Source organism: Mesoplodon densirostris, chromosome 1, assembly GCF_025265405.1.
Source record: "Mesoplodon densirostris isolate mMesDen1 chromosome 1, mMesDen1 primary haplotype, whole genome shotgun sequence".
NCBI classification, from domain to species: domain Eukaryota; kingdom Metazoa; phylum Chordata; class Mammalia; order Artiodactyla; family Ziphiidae; genus Mesoplodon; species Mesoplodon densirostris.
In genome coordinates, this window is record NC_082661.1 from 179,131,919 (window position 1) to 179,155,824 (window position 23,906).

Below are 23,906 nucleotides of genomic sequence, written 5' to 3' on the forward strand. Positions count from 1 at the left end.
TGGGACAAGGAAGTGTGAAACTACATGTGTGTCTGGCCATGCTAAGTGGAGAAGAGATTGGAATGGAGGCTGGGAAACCAGTGACAATGGCCCTGGTGACGGGGAAGATGGCCAAAGCAGGTCTGGTGGACATAGCGATCAAGCATGACACAGGAGGTGGACCTGACTGGATGTGGGGCAATGCAGAGAGAGAGAAGGGTCAAATGGCACTGGGTCTCTAGCCAGGATAGTGATGAGTGTCTGACAAGTTTAGGGACGAGAGGCTTCCTTGGGTGTCTGTGGGATCTCGAGTAGAGAGGCACAGCAGGCTGTTAAGTGGGTGAGTTAGGATACCGCAAGAAAAGGTCCCCTCTCCCCCATCTCAGTGGCTTAGGACAATAGAAGTTTGTTTATTGCTCATGTAAAGTCCAAAGTCATGCACCTGACCAGGAAGGGGGTGGGGAGGGTAGCTCCCATGCTGTTCTGGTTGAAGGACTGAGCTCCTCCCTTCTTGCGGCTCTATCACTGGGTCTGGGACCTCAGATCCTCTGCCAGGTCTTCTGTACCTGGATGGTGGATGGGGGAAGAGAGAGAGGAGAAGATATTCCTGCTGCTTTTTAAAAAAATGATTTTATTTTGAAGCAGTTTTAAACTTACAGAAAAGTAGCAAGAATCCCCACACACCCTTCCCCCAGACACCCCGTAGCATTTGTGCCATATGCCTCAGAGATGTTCTTTGTAACAAAGAGACCTCATTTGGGATCATGAGTTCTACCCACTTGCCAAGGCTCTCTCCCCTTTGACGTGGAGCAGCTCCTAAGGCTTTCCTTGAGTTTGATGCCCTTGACCTTCCTGCAGAAAACAGGGCAGTCATTTTGCAGAATGTGCCTTAGCTTGGGTTTGTCCACACTTCCTCATGATTAGATTTGGGATACACATCTTTGGGATATAACATTAGTGATGTTGTCTTATCATCATGTTCTACTGGGTGGCGCATGATCTTTATTTGTCCAATTATAGATGATAACCTTGATCATTTGAGTAAGACGGTGCCTGCTAGGTTTCTCCACTGTAAAGTTCCTTTTTTTCTTTGTAATTAATAAGTATTTGTGTGGCAATATTTGGAGACTATGTAAATATCCCTATCCCACTTTCGTCTACTATGCTTATCACCCACTGATGTCCCTTGGCTGAATAACTTTAATGTTTACCCAATGGAAATTTTTTATTTTCATTATTCCTCCTACATTTATTCACTGGCTTTCTGTTGTAAGTAAAAGCTTTCCCTCCTCTCTGTTTAATTATATCTGTGTGGAATCATGGATTCATAGTTTATTCAATGGACTATAATCTATTGTTACCATTATTTTGATGCTCCAATTGTCCATATTGGCCAGTGAGAGCTCCTTCATACTAGCTTCTGTGTTCTTTTGACATCTCCCCATCATTCTTTGAGCACTTCCTTCAAAACAAAATGTTTTAGACTTACTTTGTACTTTCCCTGGAATCAGCTACTTCTCTAGTGTCCTCTTTACTAGAGAACGGTATTTAGAAGCAAAGATCTAGGTACTAGGTGTGCTTCTTACTCTGAGGTGTGGCTGCTCCCAGGCCCTCTCGGTAGACAGACCTTACATCTATATTTATTTCTATCTCTATATGTTGCAAGCCATGCCATGCGTTAACACTGATAGTTCCAATTTGATACCACAAGTTCAATACCACAAGGTTCATTCCAGCTCTCCCCTTTTCATATTGGCACCTCCCTCCTGTCAGTGAGAAACACGGCTACATTATCCTCAATATATTAACTTGTTTGCTCCATCCCTTGCATGTGGCTAGTCTTCTGACCCCATCAGGCTGCCCCTGCCACTCTGCTCTGATGCTGCTCTTATACGGATCACCATTACTGCTCCGCACAAGCCTGCCTCATGATTTTTTTGACTTCATTAGGAAGAGGGAAGAAAGCCACCCTTGCTTCTTAACTGCTTCAGCCCAGAAGTGACACATATAACTCCTGCTCATGTTCCTTCCGTGAGAATTTGGCCCCAGCCAGAAGCGAGGTGGGGTGGGGGGGAGATGGGCAACGTAGTCCCCGGCAGGGCAGATGCTCCTCAGCAGGACCCCTATGCCATAGAAGGGGAGAATGACCTTTGTGGAGAGCTTGGCTGGCTGTGCCAAGCTGGGTCTTGTTTTAGTGCTGCTTTAAGAACAAAAACTCACTCGTATTACCAAAATCAAAGTAGGTTTAGTGTTCAGACCCTCCTGCACAGGTGCCAGAAAGCTCTTTGGCCTGGGGAAGCTCTGGGGGCCACTAGGTGTGAATGATGACTCAGCATCCCTCTCTGCTTTATTCCCTCTCTTCTGGCCTCCTGGGCGCTCAGAGTCTCTCCTTCCTCGTAAGTGCAGTTTGGCCTTTCTGGCCCTTCTCTCCATGACCTTTTATCTCTAGATCTCCTTGTCACATGCCCCATTATCAGATTTCTTCACTAAATGCTCAGAGAGCAAATACCTGCTTGAGCCTATCATCTTCTCATGCCGGGCAGCATCTGGGGCCGCCGTGAGAGGAAGTGCAGTGAAGGGCCTGGGGCCACCGGTGTTTAAGGGACAGAGGCAGAGCCGGAGCCTGCAAGGGGGCTGAGAAGAGACAAGCAGAGGCACAGGAAGAAAACCAGGGAGGCTAAGACCTAGGTCAGCATAGCAGACACCAGAATCTGTTTTCCTCTCTTCTTTGTGGCCATACACTAGACTGCATCTCCTGGCCACCCTCACGGTCAGGTGTGTCCGTGAGTTCCAAAGGGCAGAAGGGAGGTGCGCCACTTCCAGGCCTGGCCTATAAGAACCTTCTACTTGGCCTTCTGTGCACCCTACCCCCTGCCCCTGGTGGGAGTGGAGGCATCCCTTAAAAGAGACCTTGGGGGCTTCCCTGGTGGCACAGTGGTTGAGAGTCTGCCTGCCGATGCAGGGGACACAGATTCGTGCCCCGGTCTGGGAAGATCCCACATGCCGCGGAGCGGCTAGGCCCGTGAGCCATGGCCGCTGAGCCTGCGCGTCCGTAGCCTGTGCTCCGCAACGGGAGAGGCCACAACAGAGGCCTGCGTACCGCTAAAAAAAAAAAAAAAAAAGATCTCGTTGAATCTTTTCTACAGTGATTCGGGTAGGTGCTAATATTTGCATTAAATAGGTGAAGATGGATTATCTGTCACCAAATTGGCTTGATCCTACCTCCAGGTTGTAGCTTGCATCAGTACATTTCTTGACAGATCCGAGTGCTTTCTTCTTCTCCCTGGACTCCCCTCCTGCCCAGTTTACCCAATTTCAGGCAGCCCTCCCATTCCCCTGTCTTTTCACCCTCCAACATAACTCAGACCTCACTCTTTAGCTTAAAACCCATCAGTGGCATCCCGTTGCCCTTGGGATCACACAGGCAGTCTTTACCAGGACCTGGAGGCTTGTGCCACCCTGCCACGCTGGGGCACTGTCCCCGACCACTTCTGCAATGCCCCTGCTCTCAGCTATTTATCCTGCCTTGGTCTTTGCACACCCAGAGCATACTTATTTTCCCTCTGCCCAGGACTAACTTCTCATCCTTGGAGAGAGGCCTTGGCACCCTTCTTTTGCCCCCGGTCTTTCTTACTGCAATTAGTGATACATATGTTTTATTGTTGTTTAGTATTTTTCCCTAGACTATTACCTGGAGGAAAGCAGAAACCATGCCTGCATTGTTCTACATTTTACAACCCCTCACTCCCACCCGGCGCGCCCAGCACAATGCCAGGCGTGGAGTAGGTGCTCAACTGGGTTTGCATTTTTGTTTATATGTGTGAAGGCAGGAGGCTAGTGATCCGTCCGAGATCTCACAGCCAGTGCCGGGGCCCGCGCTCTAAAGGCTGGAAAGGCGTCCGGACCGAACTTTGAGCAGAGTCCGAGGGGCCGGGGCAGCGCGGGCGGCCTCGACAGTAGCGGTCGAGTGCTCACGATTGGGGCGATTGGCTTCCCGGGCCGGCGGCGCGGGCGGGCCGGAGGCTGCAGTTCCGGGGGCGGGCCGCCGGGGGCATAGCCGAGGCTGGAGGGCAGACGCGCCGAGGCTGGAGGGCAGACGCGCCGAGTCACGCCGGCAAGGGAGGGGCCTCGGGCCCGGCGGCGACCACGGGAGCTGCTGGCCGGAGCGGGAGCCGGAACAGCGGGAGACCGCCCGCAGGTGAGGGGCGCGTCGGGCGAGCTCTGCGGGACTTCTGCGCCTGCAGGGCCCCATGAAGCCCGAACAGCGTCCGGGGCCGGGGAGGAGAGGGCGGTCGTCTAGGACAGTAGTCCCGAACCTTTTTGGCACGAGGGACCGGTTTCGTGGAAAACAACTTTTCCACGGACGCCGCGGGGGTGTGTGTGGGTGGGAGGAGAACGGTTCAGGCGGTAATGCGAGAGATAGGGGGGAGGCAGAGCGGCAGATGAAGCTTCGCTCGCTCGCTCGCCCGCCGCTCACCTCCTGCTGTGCGGCCCGGTTCCTAACAGGCCGAGGACTGGTATCGGTCCGCGCCCCGGGGGTTGGGAACCCCCGGTCTAGGATGAGGAGCTCAGGCCTGCAGCAACCCAGGTCCCCCAAAACTCAACGGGGAGCTTTGCTCCCAGTGAGGACGGAGCAAACTCGCCTCCTCCGCGTCCGCTCCCCCCGCCCCCGCAAATCCCTGCTAAGTCTTCCCAAGTAAGACAGGCACCGCCCCCCGTCACCACCCCCTCCCCCAATCCCGGGAGGGCTCCGAGGGTCGCCGCTGGGCGGTGGAAGCTGCTGCGGGGCGGACGGAAGCCCGTGTCATAGGCAGGAGGAAAGCCTCAGTGTCCAGGAGGAAAATGCCCGGGGTTACCCAGTGCCCATAGGCTCCAGGATGAACTGGGAGGTCCTGCTTCTCCACGGAGCCCCAGCTTCCGCGGGGGCACTAAGGCCAGAGGTGACCCAACTAACTCTGATGGGGCCGGAGGTTGGGGGGAAGCCCAGGACTCCTGATCCACCGGGAGCTGCTTTTAGTGCCTGATGTTGGGTGCTTTTCTTTCAACAGCACCCACTAAACACACCCTGCCTTTCCCCTCTGATTAGACTCCCTTTGACCCTTGGTTGTACCGTGAGGGTGGGGAGGGGAGAGGTGCTTAGGAGCTGATGGTCCCATCGGAGGACAGGCACAGGGCAGAGAGTCAGACATAGTTTGTGAAGGGGCTTCCAGGTGTCCCGGCTCTGCACCTTGTGTTCAAATGCCAACATGCAAAATATGTAAATATATAAATTATCAAGGAGTCCTGCTTGGGTGTGTGTATGTGCCCCAAGCTTTCAGAGCCCTCCAAGGGAGACCGTGTGTAACCCTGCATCTGGAGGGTCCATTTCACAGGAGAAGACTGAGGCCCAGCTGGGCGGGGCCTTGCTCAGGACTACCCAACAGTTAAGGAGGAGCTGGGTAGAGGGAGTGTGCTCCAGGGCCAGCCTGATCTTTGTGTCTAGTGGTGAAAGAGGAAGCCAGGGTCCAGGCACAGATCATGGGGATGTTAAGGGAACCACGAAGTGACTGGCTCCCAGGAGACTGTACAAGTTGCGTGGCCTAGGCTTCAGCACCGGAGCCTGTATGACACCTGCATGAACCTGTCTGCCCAGAAGTGCCCTCTCCTGAGGGCATGAAGGGACAGCCCTCTTCAGACTCTGAGCCTCTTTCAGAAATTGGTCTTTTTGGGTTTTGTTCACCATGTGTTCCCTGGGGGACTGGCCATGGAGTGCCCACCACTCTCAGCCTGGTCCCTGGGGTCCAGTGAGGGAGGCTGCCCACCCCTCTGCCTTCGCTGGGTTGGAGAGATATATTCATGGTGCTTCAAGTCACACTGTAGGCCCTCTCATCCAGGATGGCCACTCTGGAAACAGCTGTGGAAATCTACCTTGGGGGTAACTGGTGAGCACTCAAAAGCTGGGTGTTTTATTTGTAATCTCTATGAAACAATTCTGGGACGACATCTTTGCTTTGATCAGAGCCCACATGGTTCCACTGTGTGTCTTCAGAGGCATGACCTCCCCACAGCTTTGGCCTAAATATAACTTCCTTGTTTTTCAGTAGGTTCCTAAAAGCCCTTTGTCTGTATTATTAGAGAAGAATCCACCTGGGATCAGGCTGGGTGTCCTTGGCAGAGAAAACAGGATTTACTGAGAAAATTTGAGTGTAGACCATATTGTGTGTGTTGGGGGAGGGGCAAAGGCAAAATTACTTAGGAGTTGCTGCACAGTTAGGAATTGTTTTCTTGGACCTGCTTTTTTTTTTTTTTTAATAAATTTATTTATTTTATTTATTTATTTTTGGCTGCATTGTATCTTTGTTGCTTCGCGCAGGCTTCCTCTAGTTGTGGCAAGTGGGGGCTACTCTTCGCAGCAGTGCGCAGGCTTCTCACTGCGGTGGCTTCTCTTGTTGTGGAGCACGGGCTCTAGGCGCACGGGCTTCAGTAGTTGTGGCACGCCGGCTCAGTAGTTGTGGCTCGTGGGCTGTAGAGCACAGGCTCAGTACTTGTGGCACACGGGCTTAGTTGATCCGTGGCATGTGGGATCTTCTGGGACCAGGGCTCAAACCCGTATCCCCTGCATTGGCAGGCGGATTCTTAACCACTGCACCACCAGGGAAGTCCCCTTGGACCTGCTTTTATGCTAACATTCCTGCATCTGGGAAGATTCAGTTAAGATTCTCTGTGATCATTCTCTTGCCTTGATGGTCAGTAAAATCAGATGGTAGGTTTGCAGTTCCTCAAAAAGTAAAATCTAGAGTTACCATAGGACCCAGCAATTTCACTCCCAGGTACAAACTTAAGAGAAGTTTTTGTTCACACAAAAAGTTATACACAGATATTCATAGCAGCCTTATTCATATTAGCCAAAAGGTGGAAACAACCCAAATGTCCATCAGCTGACAAATGGATAAACAAAATGTGGTATCTCCATACAATGGAATATTACTCAGACATAAAAAGGGATGAAATACTGTTACAAGTTACAGCTTGAATGAATCTTGAAAATACTGCGCTAAGTGAAAGAAGCCAGACAAAAGGTATGGAATAGGCAAATCTATAGCGACAGAAAGATTAGTGGTTGTCAGGGCCTGGAGGGGGGAGGGAATGAGGAGTGAATGCTAATGGATGTGGAGTCTTTTTGGGGAGGGGGCGATGAAAATGTTCTGGTGTTAGATTGTGGTGATGGTTGCACAACTTTATGAATGTGCTAGAAATCACTGAGTTGTACACTCTGAGATAGAGAATTTTATAACATATGAAAAAATATCTCAATTAAAAACATTAGATTGTAGGAAGCCAGGTCTGTCTTTAAAGCTTTATTATTTCACTTAAAAACATTCAAACAGTAAAAAAAAAAAGGGGGGGAAATCTCAAAGAAGAAAGTAAAAACATCATCTGGCAACCACTATTAGCATTTTGGTTTAGGGTGCAGATCTGGTCAGACTGTTGAGGATTGAACTGGGGCAAGTTACTGAAATTCTTTCCAAAATGAGGAGGAAACCCCACCTATTCAATGCAAAGACATTGATAAAAGTGCAGTGGATGCTCACTGCTGTCATCATTACTTGTATGTGTGTATATGTAGCTAGGTGCCTGGGTCTGATGGCCCACAATGGAGATTAGGCTCTACATGACTTTCTATTATCTGACTTTTTGATGGACAAGCTTTTTTTTTTTTTCTAAGACTTTATGTTTTTAGAGTAGTCTTAGGTTCACAGCAGAATTGAGTGGAAGGCACAGAAATTTCCTATATGCCTCCTGCCCTGACACATGCATAGCCTCTTCCATTATCGACATCACTCACCAGAGTGGTCTGTTTGTTACTGAACCTACATTGACATAATCACCCACAGACCATAGCTTACATTACGTTTCACTCTTGGTCTTGTACAGTCTGTGGGTGTGGATGAATCGTGGACAAACTTTTCATGTAAAAATTCTTCCACTGTAAAATTGAATGTCTCCAGAATATTCCATTGTATGGGTGTGTAATAGTGTATCTTCTAATCTCCCATTGGTGGAGGTTTCCATTGATTGATGGAGTCGCCCACTGATTGAGGCTGTTTGCCCAGCACTGCTGCTACATTAGAACATATAATTCAGCATCATCAGTTGCACGCTTGCTTTTTGAGCACCTGCTGGGTGTGTGGCTAGGAGTGCTGGTCCATGGCTTAAGCCAATGATTTAGGTGTGTGGTGAAGTAGGTTATGGCCGAGCAGAGGGGAGTCTAGCTGTCCTCGGGTCCAGGTGAGAATTGGCATTGGAAGAGCCAAGGGAGAGGCGGGTGACCAAGAGTGTTGGGCAAGGGAGGCTGCCGAGGAGAAAGGGTGGAATGGGCTGGAGCGCCACCAGGCCCCCGTTCCCCAAGTGGGTGTATCAGAGGTCAGTGGAGGAGAGAGAAGAACAGATTCCAGGAGAGGCCTCAGGCGGCTTGTGGTGTAAAAGCGCCTCCCCTCCCTGGCCCAGCTGTGGCAGCCCCTCTTGGGCCTGGGTGTGCCCTCAGGCCCCAGACTCTGCACCGGAACTCTAAAGAATCAATTCACCTTTACTGAGGGCTGTGCCTAGTTGGGTGAGGCCAGGGTTTGTCCTTTGGGGAAGCCAGTTAATGGTCCTGGGGGGCTGAGGGAGCAGGGGTTCAACTCCTTTGGCTAACCCACTGCCCATCAGGCCTGTGCCGAGCTCACTGGGCTTTCTTCCCTGCAAGGGCCCCAGGGCAGCATGTAGGCCCAGACACTGCCCTAGCATGACAGGCCCTCTGTGTGTGCTGTCCCCTGTCCCCTGCCCTCCTGGCTGCCCCACCTTGTTCCCTGAACCCCTCCCACCCCCTCCCTTCCTGCCACTGGACTTCTTGGCCTAAGCTGTTCCCTCTGTGAAGAAGGCCCCTGGCCCCAGCTGTTTTTCAAGGCTCCACCTTGAGCTTCCCTGGGTGGTCCACGGTGGACCCCTCTCCCCAACAAGCTGGGTAGCCTCTCTCAGGCCTGTGCCCTGCCAGCTTGGAAGCAGAGCTCTCTGGGTGTGTCTCTGACCTCTTAGCTGGCTGCTGGCCCCAAGGGCAGGCTGGCACAGAGGGGGCCATGTTGAAGGGGCAGGTGAAATGCACCCCTTCCATAGCTTGCCTGACTGCCTGCCACATGCCCAGGCCCTGCTCAGCTCCTGGTGTCCGCTCCTGTCCCTGGCTGGTCCCCGGGGCCCTTTTGGGTCCTGGCCTAGGTGGCAGATTCAGCCTGATGAACACTCACGGGGCCAGCTCTGGACCACTTACTGAGGGCCTGGAGCAGTGAAGGTGACACTGCCTGCTGGGGAACTTGTTTTGGTTCCAGCCCTAGAATGCACAAGCCTCAATGCATTGGGGACCATTTAGCCAATGAGAAACAAAGTTAAATCCCCTCCAATCTCCTATGCCAGATCTACCCTCCCTCACCCAGGTTTTCACTTCCCCAGAGGAGAAATTAGACAGTGTGTATTTGAATACAACAACAGTGTCTGGAGGTCCAACTGTAAGCTGCCCCCGTAAGTGTGGAAAGATCTGGGGACCATCTTGGGGGTCACCATGTCATGGAAACCTATTGTGCAAGGGCATTTTAGGCTGTCTCCTCCCATTACAGGGGGTAAATGGAGGCCCAGAGAGGGGAGGGGTTGTGCCCCAGACTACACACCTGATGGAGGACAGAGTGGTGACCTTCCAGCTGCCTGCATTGCTGTCCGAGAGGTGGGCTGGAATGTTCTTCCCCATTGAGCTTTTCGACAGCTTGCTGTCTGTCCACTTCCTCCCTCCTTGCCGTGCTCACATGTGAGTGTGAGCCTGGTGCACATTTGGCCTGCAGACCTGGCCCTCCATCCCCTGCAGATACTCTCTTCGATTGCAGGTTCCCTTTCCTCGACATCAAGCAGGACCTTGCACCCCCTGCCCCTCTCACTGGAGCCCACGTGATGAGCGCTTCTCCATCCTCTTTCTCACCAGCAGACTTCCTTTTTGGTCCTTGACCAGCACTGTTTCTTCTCCCAGCAGAGATTTCTCCCTGCCCCCTTCCTCCTGGGGGGTGTCACCCACCAGTTGCAATGTACATCCTCTGTTCCAGGAATGCTCAGGGGACCACCTGCCCACAGCAGGCCCCTCCTCCCCACCCCACTGTCATGGCCTTAATCACATCGCATCCTGTTTTGCAGGCTGATTGTCATAACTTGCTAATTGATCTCCTCAGACCTGGGGCTGAAGCTGGTGACATGTGAGCTGCGTGGAATCTGGTCGCAGTGTTTGCTTAGTGTGGTGCTTAAATAATTTTGTTTAGTTCTTTTAATGTGGCCTGTGCTTACCAATTCCCCAGAGGTGTACCCACCATTTTTGGTTACTGTGCACCTGCCCAGTTTCCCACAGCTACATCATCCACCTGGCCCTTTGAGTTTGAAACCCTGCCTTTACAAGGGCTGAGACCGTATCTGTCTGTCTGTCTCTCTGACTACAGCATCCACAGCACAGAACATGTCAAAGAGCAGGAGGTCTATTAATTTATACTGTTGAGTGAATGAATATATTTACGAGTGAAAAAAAGTGCAAAAACAGTTGTTTAACGTGTGCAAAAACAATAATCATGATTGTAGGTGCACAGAATATCTCTGGAAGGATTCACGTAAACTTGGTAACAGTAGATGCCTTGGAGAAGGGAACTGGGTGGTTGAGGGGATGATATGGAATTAGGATACTCCTTGTTCCTTTGGAATTTAATTCAAATTTTACAAAAATTGGAATTTCATAAAAGATGATTATATACTTTTAAAGGATCAAGTCTTGGCATTTGAGGCCATTCTTGATATGGACCCACCTCTGCCCACCCAGCCCTCGAGCCCCCCTGAATCGGATGTGGTCTCTCCTCCTACCCCAGCAGCACCTGGTCCGAGATGGGGTCCCAGGTCTCGATGGACGTGGGAGCCGTGCATGTGGTGATCGTGGGCGGGGGCTTTGGCGGCATCACGGCCGCCAGCCAACTGCAGGCGCAGAACATCCCCTTCGTGCTGGTGGACATGAAGGACTCCTTCCACCACAACGTGGCAGCCCTCCGGGCCTCCGTGGAGAGTGGTAATGGGCTCTTCTCTGGGGCTTTCTTTGTGACCGTGGTCTTGTCACCACTGTGGACCACAGGGTGGTTTTCTCCCGTTAGGGCAAGGTGCCTAAATTCCACCATTAGACAAATTCTGGGGAATCTTAAGGTCCCTGGCCTTAAGCAGCTACCATACCAAGGCCCCAGAAGTCACAGCGAGAGCTTCTCCGAGGACCTGGGGCCCAGACTGGCGCTTTAGGGGGTAGTGGGTACCCAGGGGCTGTTTAACCAAGGGGCCCCTGTTGGCATGCAGGTCTGGAAATGTTCTGAGTTATTCTGGCCTCCTGTGGGCAGCCCAGTTTTACACCGTGACCTCCTCTCTGTCCGTTCCCCAGGGTTTGCCAAAAAGACATTCATTTCCTACTCGGTGACCTTCAAGGAAAACTTCCGGCAGGGCCTGGTGGTTGACATAGACCTGAAGAATCAGACGGTGCTGCTGGAGGACGGCGAGGTGAACCCAGCGGGGGCTGGCCATCCTCAGCTGGCTTCAGGGGGCCCCTGGGATGTGGCTGCTGGTGGGAGGACACCTGGGCCTGTCTCCTCAGGGGCAAGGGCCCCCCATGCCCGCCTGGTGCCTGGCAGATAGCAGATGTCTCCTGAGCAAAGCCTGGGCCCCAGCAGCCACAGGAGAGCAGTGCAGAGCCTTCCCTGTGTGCCGGGCACTGTTTTAAGCCTCACATGATCTCCTTTAATGCCCACTGTGACCCTGTGGGGGAGGTGGAGTAGCCTCGGTTCACCCAGAGGTTAAGAGGCTTGCCCAGGACCCCACAGCTGGAGAGAATCAGCCAGGATTTGGACCCAGGCTGCTTTGCCCCAGAGCCCTCACTCTGAAAGCCAGGGTCCCAGCCCAGGGGCCCCCTCACTGTCTGGAATCAAAGGGTAGGCACCACAATTCCACATCGCCCGGGAGGGCAGAGGTTTTCTTCCCGAAGTTTGTGTCCCTCAGCCCTGGGGTAAGCATGGTGCCTGGTGTATCCTTGTGGGACCAGAGCTCCGTCAGCAAGCTGCCGGCAGCCCACCCGCCATGCTGAGGGTACCCTCCAGCCTGGCCCTCTACTCTAGTCAAAGCTATGGGGGGACTGTACAAAGGGGCTCCAATTCCTGTCCTCAATGAGTGTGGTTTAGTGTGAATGAATCAATCTTCCTTGAATCAATTTTGAGGCTGTAGAATCTCCAGTTGGCAAGATTACTGAGAACGTCCTTATCCTGTGGTTTGGGGTCCATGAGGGCATCTCAGGCCTCCACAGGGTAGTGGGGTCTGAGTGGGATACAGACCCTCCAGTCCCCCTTCCATCAGAGCAGCTCTGGGTTTGTCAGTTTTATATATTTAGGCTCCAAACAGGAATTCCACCACCCCCACTTTGTTTTTGTTGGCCAGGATAAGGGGAAATTTTTTCTAAAATAATGGTAATAGTAGGGAGATTCTAAACTAACTCCACACTGGAAGCTGGAATCCTGCTTATTCCCCACGAGCCGTTTCCTGTTGCCGGCTCACCTGCCCCGCTGCCCCTGTGGGGAGCTCTCCCCGCCCATCCTGTTTCACGGTGGGCGGTCCAGCAGGAGGTAAGCTCTGCCTCCTTGGGTATTTCCTGGGTTCTAGCACCATCCCCTGGTCTAACCCGGGATGGTTTTGCTCCCCAGCAGGAGGCCTGTCCCCCTTGGTGCTCCTTGCCTGGTGGAGCCTGGGGTCGGATGCAGGAGCCCAGGCCTGCCCTCACCGTTCTTTCCCTTGCCCCTCCCAGGCCCTGTCCTTCACATATCTCATCCTGGCCACGGGCAGCACTGGTCTCTTCCCAGGCAAGTTTAACCAGGTGTCCAGCCAGCAGATGGCCATCCAGGCCTATGAGAACATGGTGACGCAGGTGAGCTGCCTGCTGCCCGGCGGCAGGACAGTGAGGGCAGAGCCAGGGGTGGGGGGCCCTGGGAGAGTGGAACAGTGGTGGGGATGCCCAGGGCTGCAGCAAGGAGCCCCCGGGGCTGCAGTGGCGCTGTGGAGATGGAGAGTTACCAGGAAGAGGCTCCTGGGAGGAGACCTTTGGACCTGTCATGAGGTCTGGACGTGAGTACCCAGACCTGCTCATGTAGCGACTGTCTCATGTTTGCACGGGGCTTGTGTTTTATAAAGCGGGCTTGGATCCATGCTCTCAGTCACTTCTCACGGAGATCTGGAGAGGTGGGTGGGATGGGTCTGTCCCCACTGAACAGGTGAGGTGTGGGGACCCAGAGAAGGTCGTACAGCTGTGTGACCAAGGCCAGGTCTTTCCCTCTCTGCACAGCTGCTGAGAGGCCTGGGGAACCTCTGGCGCAGTCATGAGCAGACGTTAGAGTGGAGGTTAGGAACCCGGCCTGGAACTCAGGCAGATCCGGGTCACCTGCAAGGTGGGCAGGTAGTGAGAAATGCAGGGGGACACCCAGCAAGAGCTGGCCCCGAGGCAGCACATTTGGACCCTGAACTTGGAAAGGGTTCTCTATGCTTCTTTGGCCAAGGAACCCACTCCCTAGGCTGGACCCCGAGGCAGGGCAGATTTGAGGGGGCACCTTAACGTTTCCTCCTTCTTCAGGTCCAGTGCTCACAGTCCATCGTGGTGGTCGGAGGAGGCTCTGCGGGAGTGGAGATGGCAGCAGAGATTAAAACAGAATACCCCGAGAAAGAGGTGGGCCGGTGGCCTTGTCCTTGAACTCTCAGAGGCGGGATTCTTTTTTGTCTGATGAACATCAGAATTTGCTCAGGGCCTGGGAGGGGAGCCCCGTTACCATAAAGTGGGAGCATGTGTTTCCTGTCTCCTGCTCTCTGCACTGGGGGACCCCCTAAAGTCCCATTCTGCTGGGAATTTTACCTGGAGAGCCAGGGTGCATCCTAGTTCAGTGAGGGGTTCTGCCCTCTGGGCCAACCCGGAGGACCACGCCCCGGGGGGATACATTATGAAAGGTTAACTCCCGTGTCCCCCTGCAGTAATGTGGCCTTTGCGATATAAACGTAGACTTTTTTTTTTTTTTTTTTGTGGTACGCGGGCTTCTCACTGCTGTGGCCTCTCCCGCTGCAGAGCACAGGCTCCGGACGCGCAGGCCCAGCGGCCACGGCGCACGGACCCAGCCGCTCCGCAGCATGTGGGATCCTCCCAAACCGGGGCACGAACCCGTGTCCCCTGCATCGGCAGGCGGACTCCCAACCACTGCGCCACCAGGGAAGCCCTAAACGTAGACTTTTGATGGCCTCTTTTTGCCAACAACCAGCTTGATCAAAGACACCCTCATGGGTGTCTTGTCTGGAGCAAGCACAGCCTTTTGGTGTTTAAGGGACAGTAGCCCTTGCCCTAGACAGCATGTAGGGGGACCCTGAAGTGTACACCTCACAGCCCATGCTGGGGAAGGACTGGCCAGCACTGCCCCTTTTTAGTGATAGAGGGATGGAGACCCTGCCAGCATCCTGGAGAGAAAGGGAGCAGGCTGTAAAGGCTCAGCCTAGGGCTGAGTGACGATCAGCAGTTATGGGTCCTTGAGGCAAGAGCTTGCCCAGCTGATGCCAGATCATCTTCTGGGAGCCACGCGGAGCCTGTGTCTGTTCTTTTTCCCTAGGGAAAGGCAGGTTGGTTTTGAAAAGTAAGATCAATATGGGCTAATTTAATTATATGGCTATTCTCTGACAAATTATTGGAAATTATTATGGGTGGTTCATGTAGAAGTTTATTAATTTTGATTTATGGGGTAAAGACTGGTCTGAAGTAGTAAATAACTCAGTATAATTCCCAAATGTTTATAACTAATAGACACATAAGAGTAATAGTAGCCACCCTTTATTAAAGAGTCACTATGTGCTGAGTTACGTGCTTTATACTTACTTTCTCGTTTCATCATTACAAAATTCCTATGAGTAGGACTGTGATCCATCTTACTGGGTCTTCAGGAGGTGTGTGAGTGGGTATCTGAGATGGGATTTCAACCCAGGCAGTCTGATTTCAAAGCTCAAGCTTTGAACATCACTGCAGGCTCCCTCTCACTTCACTGTGCTGACCCAGACAGCAAGTAGACGTGCCTGGAAGCACCAGTTTTAGAACCAGCCTTAATGTAAATGTCAGCCTGATTTACAGTTAGAATGTCGATGGCTTATATATAGACTGTATAAGTGCCCAAGGATGCTTGAAAATAATTTTCCACGTGGCCCTCTGTGAGGTATGTGTTGTGAAGCATTGGCACATCTGAAAAAATCCTACCCTGGGAGATGTGGGCTCCAGCCCAGCTCACCATTAACTGGTTCTAGCAGTGGGCAAAGTATTTCTCTGGGGCCTCAGTTTCCTCACTTGTAAACTGGAAGTTGGGGAGGAGGTGGGAGAGACAGGCTGATATGTTTTTAAGCCTCTTTGTGTGAGCAGGAGACTCAGTGGCTCCTTCTCTGCCCTGTGGTTGTTTGTCCCCAGGTCACTCTCATTCACTCCCAAATGGCCCTCGCAGACAAGGAGCTCCTGCCCTGTGTCCGGCAGGAAGTGAAGGAGATCCTGCTCCGGAAAGGCGTGCAGCTGCTGCTGAGTATGTGCCAGGCCCCTCCTGCCCTGCCCCTCTCCCTGGCCTGGTGAGACTTGGCTGAGGCTTGGTCCCTGCTCACAGCCTGAGCGTGGCCGCGCTCAACCCCAGGCTCTGTGTCCTGAGGTGGGGCTGCAGAGCCTGTTTAGCCTTGTCGTCCAGCTGGAGGTGTGTCTGTCCCCAGGCAGGGCAGAGGCCCCTGTACTTACGGGATTTTCCTGTCATGCAGGCAGCACTGTCCTGGCTGTTGCTTTGGATACAGTACAGGTGGTACCCATTTGTTGAATGGTTTAAAAAGTCATATAAAAGGGACTTCCCTGGCGGTCCAGTGGTTAAGACTCTGTGCTTCCAACGCAGGGGGCGTGGGTTCGATCCCTGGTCAGGGAACTAAGATTCCACATGCTGTGTGGTGAGGCCAAAAAAAAAAAAAAAATCATATAAAAGATTTGACCTGAATTATGATATCTCTTGGTGGAGAGAACAGGTGTTTTGGGTTTGTATTTTGAGGGTGGTGGAGAGTGTGGCTTCTGTCCAGAGCAGAAGGGAAGAGACCTACCCAGCATGTTAGAGTGGGGCTCTCGCCCGGGGGTGTGAACCCCCCCCCCGCCCAGTTCACGGGCCCGACCCTCTCACCTTTTGCAGGGCGGGCGAGGTGTCTGCTCTCTGAGAGCCCTCCCGGCTCCTGGGCTCTGCAGAAGTGGCTGTGCAGCCCTCTGCCCGCCTGCACTTCCAGGCAGTGAGGAGAGTGGGCCGGCCCTGGACTTCCCTTGCTTACCCCTGTCGGTGGTGAGCCCAGAGGGCTCATCTTGCCTGGTTAGGAGTGGACATTCAGGGAGGCGTGGTTGAGGTCTTCCTCAAATAGCTTTTCCCAGAACCTCTTGGGAAACTCGGCCTTACTTCCCCAAATTGCTTCTTGGAACTTGCTTTCCATCGGATCCCTTGGGGCCAAATGTCCAGATTGTGCTTCTTGGGGTGGCAGAGCGGACCGGTCTCCGGCCCCCAGGCCAGCCCTGGCTTGGGCCCCCGCCTCGGTGGCGTGCCTGCCCTCTGCCAGCCTCCTGGTCACGGGCCTCCCCTGACAGGTGAGCGGGTGAGCAACCTGGAGGCGCTGCCTCTCAACGAGCATCGCGAGCGCATCACGGTGCAGACGGACAAAGGCGCGGAGGTGGCCGCCAACCTGGTGATCGCCTGCAGCGGTATCAAGATCAACAGTTTGGCCTACCGCAGCGCATTTGGTAAGTGGGAGGCCGGGCCGTGACCCCCTCCCCAGGCTGCCTCCTCCCCCTCCAACCCCCGAGAAGGCCCTGCAGGCCTCTCCCAGAGGAACTGGCACTCCACCCTCCCACCCCCACCCCCAGTCTCAACAGCTCATTTGGTCTCTTCAAACTTTAAATTTAGGTTCGGGGCCACTCTTGCTGGGCTTTCCTCAGATGTGTTGATAGTGATTTAGCCCAAGGTGGCCAAAGTGACCAGAATCTTCCAAAATCGGATCCCACCCCCTAGTGGTGAGAGATGGGAACAGGTTTCAGAAGGAAGAAAAAAGGTCTATTTTTCTGTTACTTTCCTTGGAACACCGATGCAGAGGAAATTCCAGGGTCAGGCCTTTCTCTGTTCACAGGTGTGCTGCTGTCCCCAAACCCTGACCCAGACGTTTGCCACTTGAGCTTGGAAACGATCATGGGGAGAGGCGGGTAATGAGGCCTCTGTTTGTAAAGCTGAATATTGACCTATTGAGCTAACTGGAGGTGGGGGGAGCTGGACCCATGGCTCCATCTGTGAGCTGGAGGCTCAGTGGCTCCTTCTCAGGCCCCGAGGTGGCCATGTCCCCAGGTCCCCATCATTTACTCCCAGATACCTTTCCTGGACAAGAAGCTCCTGCTGTGTGTCTGGCAGGAAAGAATTATCCAATCCCAGAAGGAAGCTAGTCCAGGCCATGTGTGGGGCTGGGATCGAGGGCTTATAATATACAGAGATCCCAGGACTTAACACCTAATGGTCCTAATGGTATGTTTTCAAAGGTAAATTCTTTTAAGTCCCTTAAAAAGAAAAGTTTATCATCTATTAAAGCCCTGCATTTATTTTAAAAAATCTGATCCACATTCAAAAGGAAATCCAAGATTTGGCTAGGTTGTAACTTAATCATCATAAGTGAATCATTGTTAATCGTGGTAACTTACAAAGAGTCACGCGCGTTATATGAAATGACACTTGCTGGTCTTTCTGACCAGTTTCCACCCCAAAATGGTAACCTCGCCTTTGCAGGAAGAGTTCTGAGGGGGGGACTTTAGGCAGAAATAAACCAGACAGGAGGTTTGCCTCTTGAGGATGTGCCTTTGGAGGGTAGCTGGACCAGCACCACAGCCCATCCTCACTGTGTTCTGGTGACCACTTCTTGAGGCAGCTCAGGATCTTGGTTTCGGGCTGGTTTTCTGGCAGGTGATCAGCTGGCCAGCGATGGTGCTCTGAGAGTGAACGAGTACCTCCAGGTGGAGGGCTACAGCCACATCTACGCCATCGGTGACTGCGCCGATGTGAGGGAACCCAAGATGGCCTATCACGCCAGCCTCCATGCCAATGTCGCCGTGACCAACATCGTCAACTCGGTGAAACAGAGGCCCCTCAAAGCCTACAAGCCAGGTCAGGAAGCTCCCCATGCGGCACAGTTTTAAGAGAGTCGGGGTTAGAAACGGTGAAGCCTTTGTGGGCTTTACGATGCCTGACCGCTAGAACACACTCTCAAAGCTGGGGACAGAAACCTCCCCCAGAGCTCTAGGAAAGTATTTCAGGGACTTGCCCACGTCCCTGAAGGCCTTACGCATTTCCCTGCTCTGACACTGAAGGCCCCGGGAAGGGTTTGTGCCCTGGGAGTTGCAGGCCCATGGATGGTGAGCAGGATTCTAGTTTGGCGTGCGGCTCTGCTTCACAGGTTCGCTGACGTTCCTTCTGGCCATGGGGAGAAATGACGGCGTGGGCCAGATCAGTGGCTTCTACGTGGGGCGGCTCCTGGTTCGGTTGGCCAAGAGCCGGGACCTGTTGGTCTCCACGAGCTGGAAAACCATGCGGCAGTCTCCACCCTGATGGGGAGGCCGGGCGGGAGATAGGTACTGCCACCGCCCGGTGATCAGATTTCTTGACAAATGGTACCCGCTTGACAAATGCCAAAGGGCAAAAGCTCTTTTCCTGGAGTAAGATGTCAGTGATGTACTGACCAGAAACACAACTTAGACAAAACCAAAAACTGGGAGAGAGAGAGAGGGATATTGGTGTTAAAAAAAAAAAGACACCCTTAAAGGAGTCTGGGTTTCAAAGGTCTACTTGCACTTGTGCTGGATGAATGGTTCACTTGGTCCTGGGGAGGGCACAGCCCACCTTCTCTACCCCAGCCTCCTCTTGGGTGTGTGCACGTGCACATGGTGTGTGGCATTCAGAGCTCTCAGAGTAGGGGCGAGAGCTCAGTATCCTGGTGGCAGGAAGGGTCTCCCTCTCTGTAAGGGCAGGAAGGAGGGCCTGCCCAAGGAGACCAGCTAAGGAAGGGGGACTGGGGTGGAGAGATGGCCTACATCCCAGCCTCTCCCATCACATTAGGAGGTGGGGAAGCCTCTAACATCCTGCAACACTCAGGTTGTTAAAAGGAGGTTAATTTTAAACTGTTAGTCCCTACCGTCTTTAATCTTCATGAATCTTTCTATATTTCTATTTTTAGATCCTGATTATATACCATGGGTTATATTTAAGAAGCGTTAGATAAAATTTCCCTCCTGGTGAGTCCATCCTAATGGAGAGTGAGTTTTTTACAAAGCTGACAGGTTAAGACAGAAACCTGGCCTGCCAGCTGCTGGGGGTGTTTAAAGAAAGGTAGCCAAGCTAGCGTGACCGTCGGGTGGGTCGTCATCCTGCTAACGTTCAGGGAGCAGAGGGGGTTTCAGTAGGTGAACCCCTGCGTGCTTCCAGGTTACTGTCTTAGGCCAATTTGTAAGTGACAAAACTCCAGCCAATGCTGGGGTACCCTGTGGGAACCTTTGTAGTTTTGTGCTTCTGGTTTCTTGGTCAGCCCCAATGTCACTTATCTGGAGGCGTAGCCATGTGGCAGTAATGCCTGCCACCAATTATGTTAAGGTATAAAAATGACTTCTCTGTTTGGGAGAGGACTTCTAATCAGGATAAACCTATTTTGGACCACATAGGCGAGATCTCTAAGGCAAAAGTTGTTGATGAGTTCATCTGAATAAATTCAGGCCCTGCCTCGGCCTACCCTACCCCTCCCTGCCCACTTTTAATGGTAACCTCTGGGTAGTTGGCCAGAATTCTTAGGATACCAGCCTCACAAGGGTTCTTGGTCTGTCCTGTCTGGGCTGTGGCCCAGGTCTGTTCCATTTTGTTGCCCAGGCCTAAGTGAGACTGTGCCTTTGTCCCAAAGGATGGCCACCCCAGGGAGGCTTCACCCAGTCCTCCATTCCCGTGGACCACAGCCAACCAGGCTCCCCTTCTGGAAGTGGGACCTGTTGCCTGAGAAACACAAGCCATTCCGTGCCGTCTGACCTGGGGCCTAGCATGGTGGGAGTCTCAGCTCCATAGTGATAGGCCTTGTTCTATTTATAACATTCTTAAGTTTCTACCCATAGGGACACAGTTCTCCAAACTGAGCAAGATGTTACAATAAAAGAGTATGTTGTAAGAAAGACACTGGATCTTTTATTTTTTTCCTTTCATTTTCTTTTTCTTTAAAAAAAACAAAACAAAAAAAGCCTGAAGCAAAATCTTTCTAGGAGTAGTTACAGATATTATAGGGGTAAGGGTAGGGGCACTAAAACAGAAAGAAAAGCACCAGTAAGATGCCTTCCTAATTTTCTTCTCTCCATCACTGAATACAGACAGCCAACAAAGCCCAAGTCACTTCTTTGCCCTCTTCCCTTGCAAAAAGGAGAAACAGAAGATTTTAAGAATTCTGAAAGGATTTTGTGTATGTGAGTGTGTAAAAGTCAATGCTATAAATCTAAAACGAAGTCTGTTTTTTTAAAAAAGTTCTAAAACAACAGGAAGAAAACACATGGAAAGAAACCCCTGGTGGAGACCTGGTTAATTATAGACTGAGGCTCTTTTTAACGAGAATATAAAATGCAGAGGGCTCTTCCCGTGGGCAGGACCTGCTCCCGCAGCCTCTGCTACCCGCTTCCCTTTCAGCTGCCCTCCGCTCCCCTGCCGTCACCCTTCCTCTCTCCTTTTAAAAGACAAAACCCCGCTCCTGTGACTTTGATCCTCCTGATTCCGGATGGTGAGCGCGGCGGCCACCAGTGGGCGCGGGGCGGCTACTTGGCATCAAGCTTGGCCATCTCCTGCACATAGATGCCGATGCTCTCGCTGTCGAAGAGCAGGAAGTAGACGTTCTTCAGCGAGGATGCGCTCGAGTCGTCGAAGTGGGCGGAGATGGCTTTGAGGGTCACCTGGGCTGCCGTCTGTTTGGGGAAGCAGTTTCTGTGCCAAAGGAAGAGAAGAGCTGATGTCACTTTGGTCCTGGGACCCATGGAGTAACTCTGCCCTCAGCCCGGGGTAGGGGCAATGTGGTGGTTCCTTCTCATCTTGGCACCAGGTCCTTGTTCCTGTCACTCGGGGTCTCACCACGTGCAGGCTGGTCCACGCACGAGCCCCTTTCACCTCAGAAGAGGGACAGCCCAGGAGGGGGACAGACAGGGCACGTTGTCCCCACTTCACATATGCCACACTGGCTCAGAGAGGCACACTGGTTTTAGGGCTGGCTGGTGAGCGGTGGCCTGTGTTTGAATCTATGTGACCTGACTCAAGTCCAGCTGAGCTTTAAAAACTACCAACTCAGCTGACACAACATTGTTAATCAACTATATTCCAATATAAAATAAAAATTAAAAACAAACAAAAAAACCCTACCAACTCAGCATTTAAAAAAGCCAATATAGGGAATTCCCTGGCGTTCCAGTGGTTAGGACTCCATGCTTTCACTGCTGAGGACGTGGGTTCAATCCCTGGTCAGGCAACTAAGATCCCATAAGCCTCGCAGCACGGCAAAAAAAAAAAAAAAAGCCAATATAGGTTTTATTAGTTCCCTCAAAACTGGTTTACATGCTGAACAGATTGTTTATTAAAGGGCAATAATGTATGCTCAAAAGTACGTCTTCATTAATTCCTGTTTCACGTATTTCATGTTCCTCTCGCTAACCTGCGTGGACGTGCCAGTGTAATCTGAGCGGTGACGATTCTGGGCAGGGCCCCAAGCCCCAGGATGCCGTGGTGGAGCTGTGCGCCAGGGACGCAGCCACTGTGACACCGCTGGTCATTTGGGGTCAGCCACCAAGGCCCTTGGGCGGGTCCAGGGTTGGCCCGTCTAATAAGAATTCTTACTAGCCCAGAACGTCTCCGCACGTGGGCCCAGCTATGCCAAGAATTCAACCCGCAGCGCCTCCGGGCCAGGCTGTGGAGACCCAGCACTGGCTGCTCAGGTTGAGATAGGATTACGGCAGGAAGCTAGGCCTCATTCCTTCCTTCTTCGCCTTCCTGTGACTCGGCTGTAACAGAATGTCTTCAGAGTGTAAATCACATCTGCACTACAGAGGGGCTTCTCAGGAGAAAGGGTGTTCAAAATTAAAGCAATAACTCACATTGGCTGTGAGCGTGAGGGGAGAGGCCCTGCTACACGTGAGGACAGACGGCCTCATTATTTACCTGAAATACTGCTCCCATGCCCAGTCGGGGTCTGTGGCAATTAGAGCAATCATTTCTCCTAAAAGCAAGCCCTTGCTGAGAGCCTTTCACTTCTCCAGCCTCAGCCTCGAGGCTCTCCCAGCCTTAGAGCAGCACCGGAATCCCCTGGGGATTCTGCGATCGGCATCCTAACCCCGTGGGCTCTCTGCTGCTGGTCTGTGGACTACACCTGGAGGAGCAAGTGCCTTTGAGCCTGGTGTTTCGGATCCAGTGCTCTAGATTGGAATAGCTGGTGGGAACGTGGGCTTTCAACACGGCAGGCTCTCAAAAGAGAACTCTGCCTCCTGCTCCTCCCAGAACGGCTTTCTCCCTGCATTTTTTTTTTTTTGGCGGTACGCAGGCCTCTCACTGTTGTGGCCTCTCCTGTTACGGAGCACAGGCTCCGGACGCGCAGGCTCAGCGGCCATGGCTCACGGGCCCAGCCGCTCCGTGGCATGTGGGATCTTCCCGGACTGGGGCACGAACCCGCGTCCCCTGCATCGGCAGGCGGACTCTCAACCACTGCGCCACCAGGGAAGCCCTCTCCCTGCATTTTGAAGGATGGAAACTGTGTCTCTTGCTCTATTGCCTGGTCAACGTGCTTGGCTGCGCTGGCAGCCCTTGATCACGTCCTCTGGGATGGCCAGACTGGATGTGACCAAGCGGGGGAGCAGCTGGTCCCCAGCGAGAAGGCTGGACAAGCGGACCCAGCACCCTTGCCACCCCCCTGGCGGAGAACATCTTACCTGCCGCTGGGGAAGGGCGGGAATGCCACCGACTTCAGCTTTTTGTCCTCTGCTGCCGACAGGCAGTTTTTGATGGTCTCTTCAAGCTGTTCTTCACATTTGTCGGATCCCCACTGAGGGATGTGACAGTGGATGACGAATTTGGCTGCAAGTCCGCTGGACTGGCTGACGGCGGCTGGGACACGAGAGAAATGCCTCAGGTTATTTCCTACATCTTCACCTTAAGCCAGGGTGTTAGGCTGAATCACCTGTGTCCCTCTTAGGAGAGTAGGAGCTGTATCAGAGTTGCTTTTGACAGTTGGCACAAGCTTTGGGTAAACACACTGAAAGCTGATGTGATAGCATGTCACAGACTCTCACATGGTCTGCCTTCTGGCCACAGGTTAGGTGACTCCTAATCAGAGGTACACAGTGGACTCGTCTCTGATCCCTGGAAACTGTGAATGTTTCCTTACATGGCAAAAGGGTCTTTGTGATTAAGTGAAGGATTGTGAGATGAGAAGTTTACCCTGGACTATCCAGTTGAGCCCTAAGTGTAATCACACAGGTCCTAATAAGAGGGAGGCGGGGAAGTCAAAGGTAGGAGAAGGCGCTGTGATGAAGGAACAGGGGTTGGATGATGCGTCCAGGAGCCAAGGAATGCAGGAGCCTAGAAGCCGGAACAGGCAAGGGACGGCTGCTCTGAGAACGAACCAGCCCTGCCAGCACCTTGATTTTGGCTTCTTAAGACTCATTGTGGGGAATTCCCTAGCAGTCCAGTGGTTAGGACTGCGCCAAGGACGTGGGTTCAATCCCTGGTTGGGGAACTAAGGTCCTGCAAGCTGCGCAGCGTGGC

The 23,906-nt window shown here is 52.7% G+C and overlaps 2 protein-coding genes across 5 annotated transcripts in view; one reads left to right on the top strand and one right to left on the bottom strand.

Annotated features, from left to right (window-relative positions):
* Window positions 1–4,048: 4,048 nt before the first annotated feature.
* On the top strand, window positions 4,049–21,694 carry AIFM2 (apoptosis inducing factor mitochondria associated 2). 4 transcript variants are annotated; one of them, XM_060112652.1, is made up of 9 exons: window positions 4,049–4,177; window positions 10,881–11,074; window positions 11,432–11,547; window positions 12,839–12,958; window positions 13,658–13,750; window positions 15,512–15,620; window positions 16,697–16,849; window positions 18,051–18,251; window positions 20,637–21,694. In XM_060112652.1, exons 2-9 carry the CDS (start codon window positions 10,897–10,899, stop codon window positions 20,726–20,728), a joined length of 1,062 nt encoding a protein of 353 aa, XP_059968635.1. In that variant the 5' UTR covers window positions 4,049–4,177; window positions 10,881–10,896; the 3' UTR covers window positions 20,729–21,694. The 4 variants fall into 4 exon arrangements, with proteins under 4 accessions (XP_059968635.1, XP_059968613.1, XP_059968644.1 ...); XM_060112630.1 differs by lacking the exon at window positions 20,637–21,694 and adding an exon at window positions 18,541–20,293; XM_060112661.1 differs by lacking the exon at window positions 20,637–21,694 and adding an exon at window positions 19,318–20,293.
* The window catches only part of LOC132498686 (core histone macro-H2A.2), a 54,023-nt gene continuing 50,419 nt past the window's right edge, over window positions 20,303–23,906 (bottom strand). The window contains exons 8-9 of the mRNA XM_060112672.1: window positions 23,072–23,246; window positions 20,303–21,086 (exon numbers count right to left, since the gene is read on the bottom strand). Coding sequence (XP_059968655.1) covers window positions 20,921–21,086; window positions 23,072–23,246 — 341 coding nt within the window. The 3' untranslated portion in view covers window positions 20,303–20,920. The remainder of the gene's footprint in view (window positions 21,087–23,071; window positions 23,247–23,906) is intronic.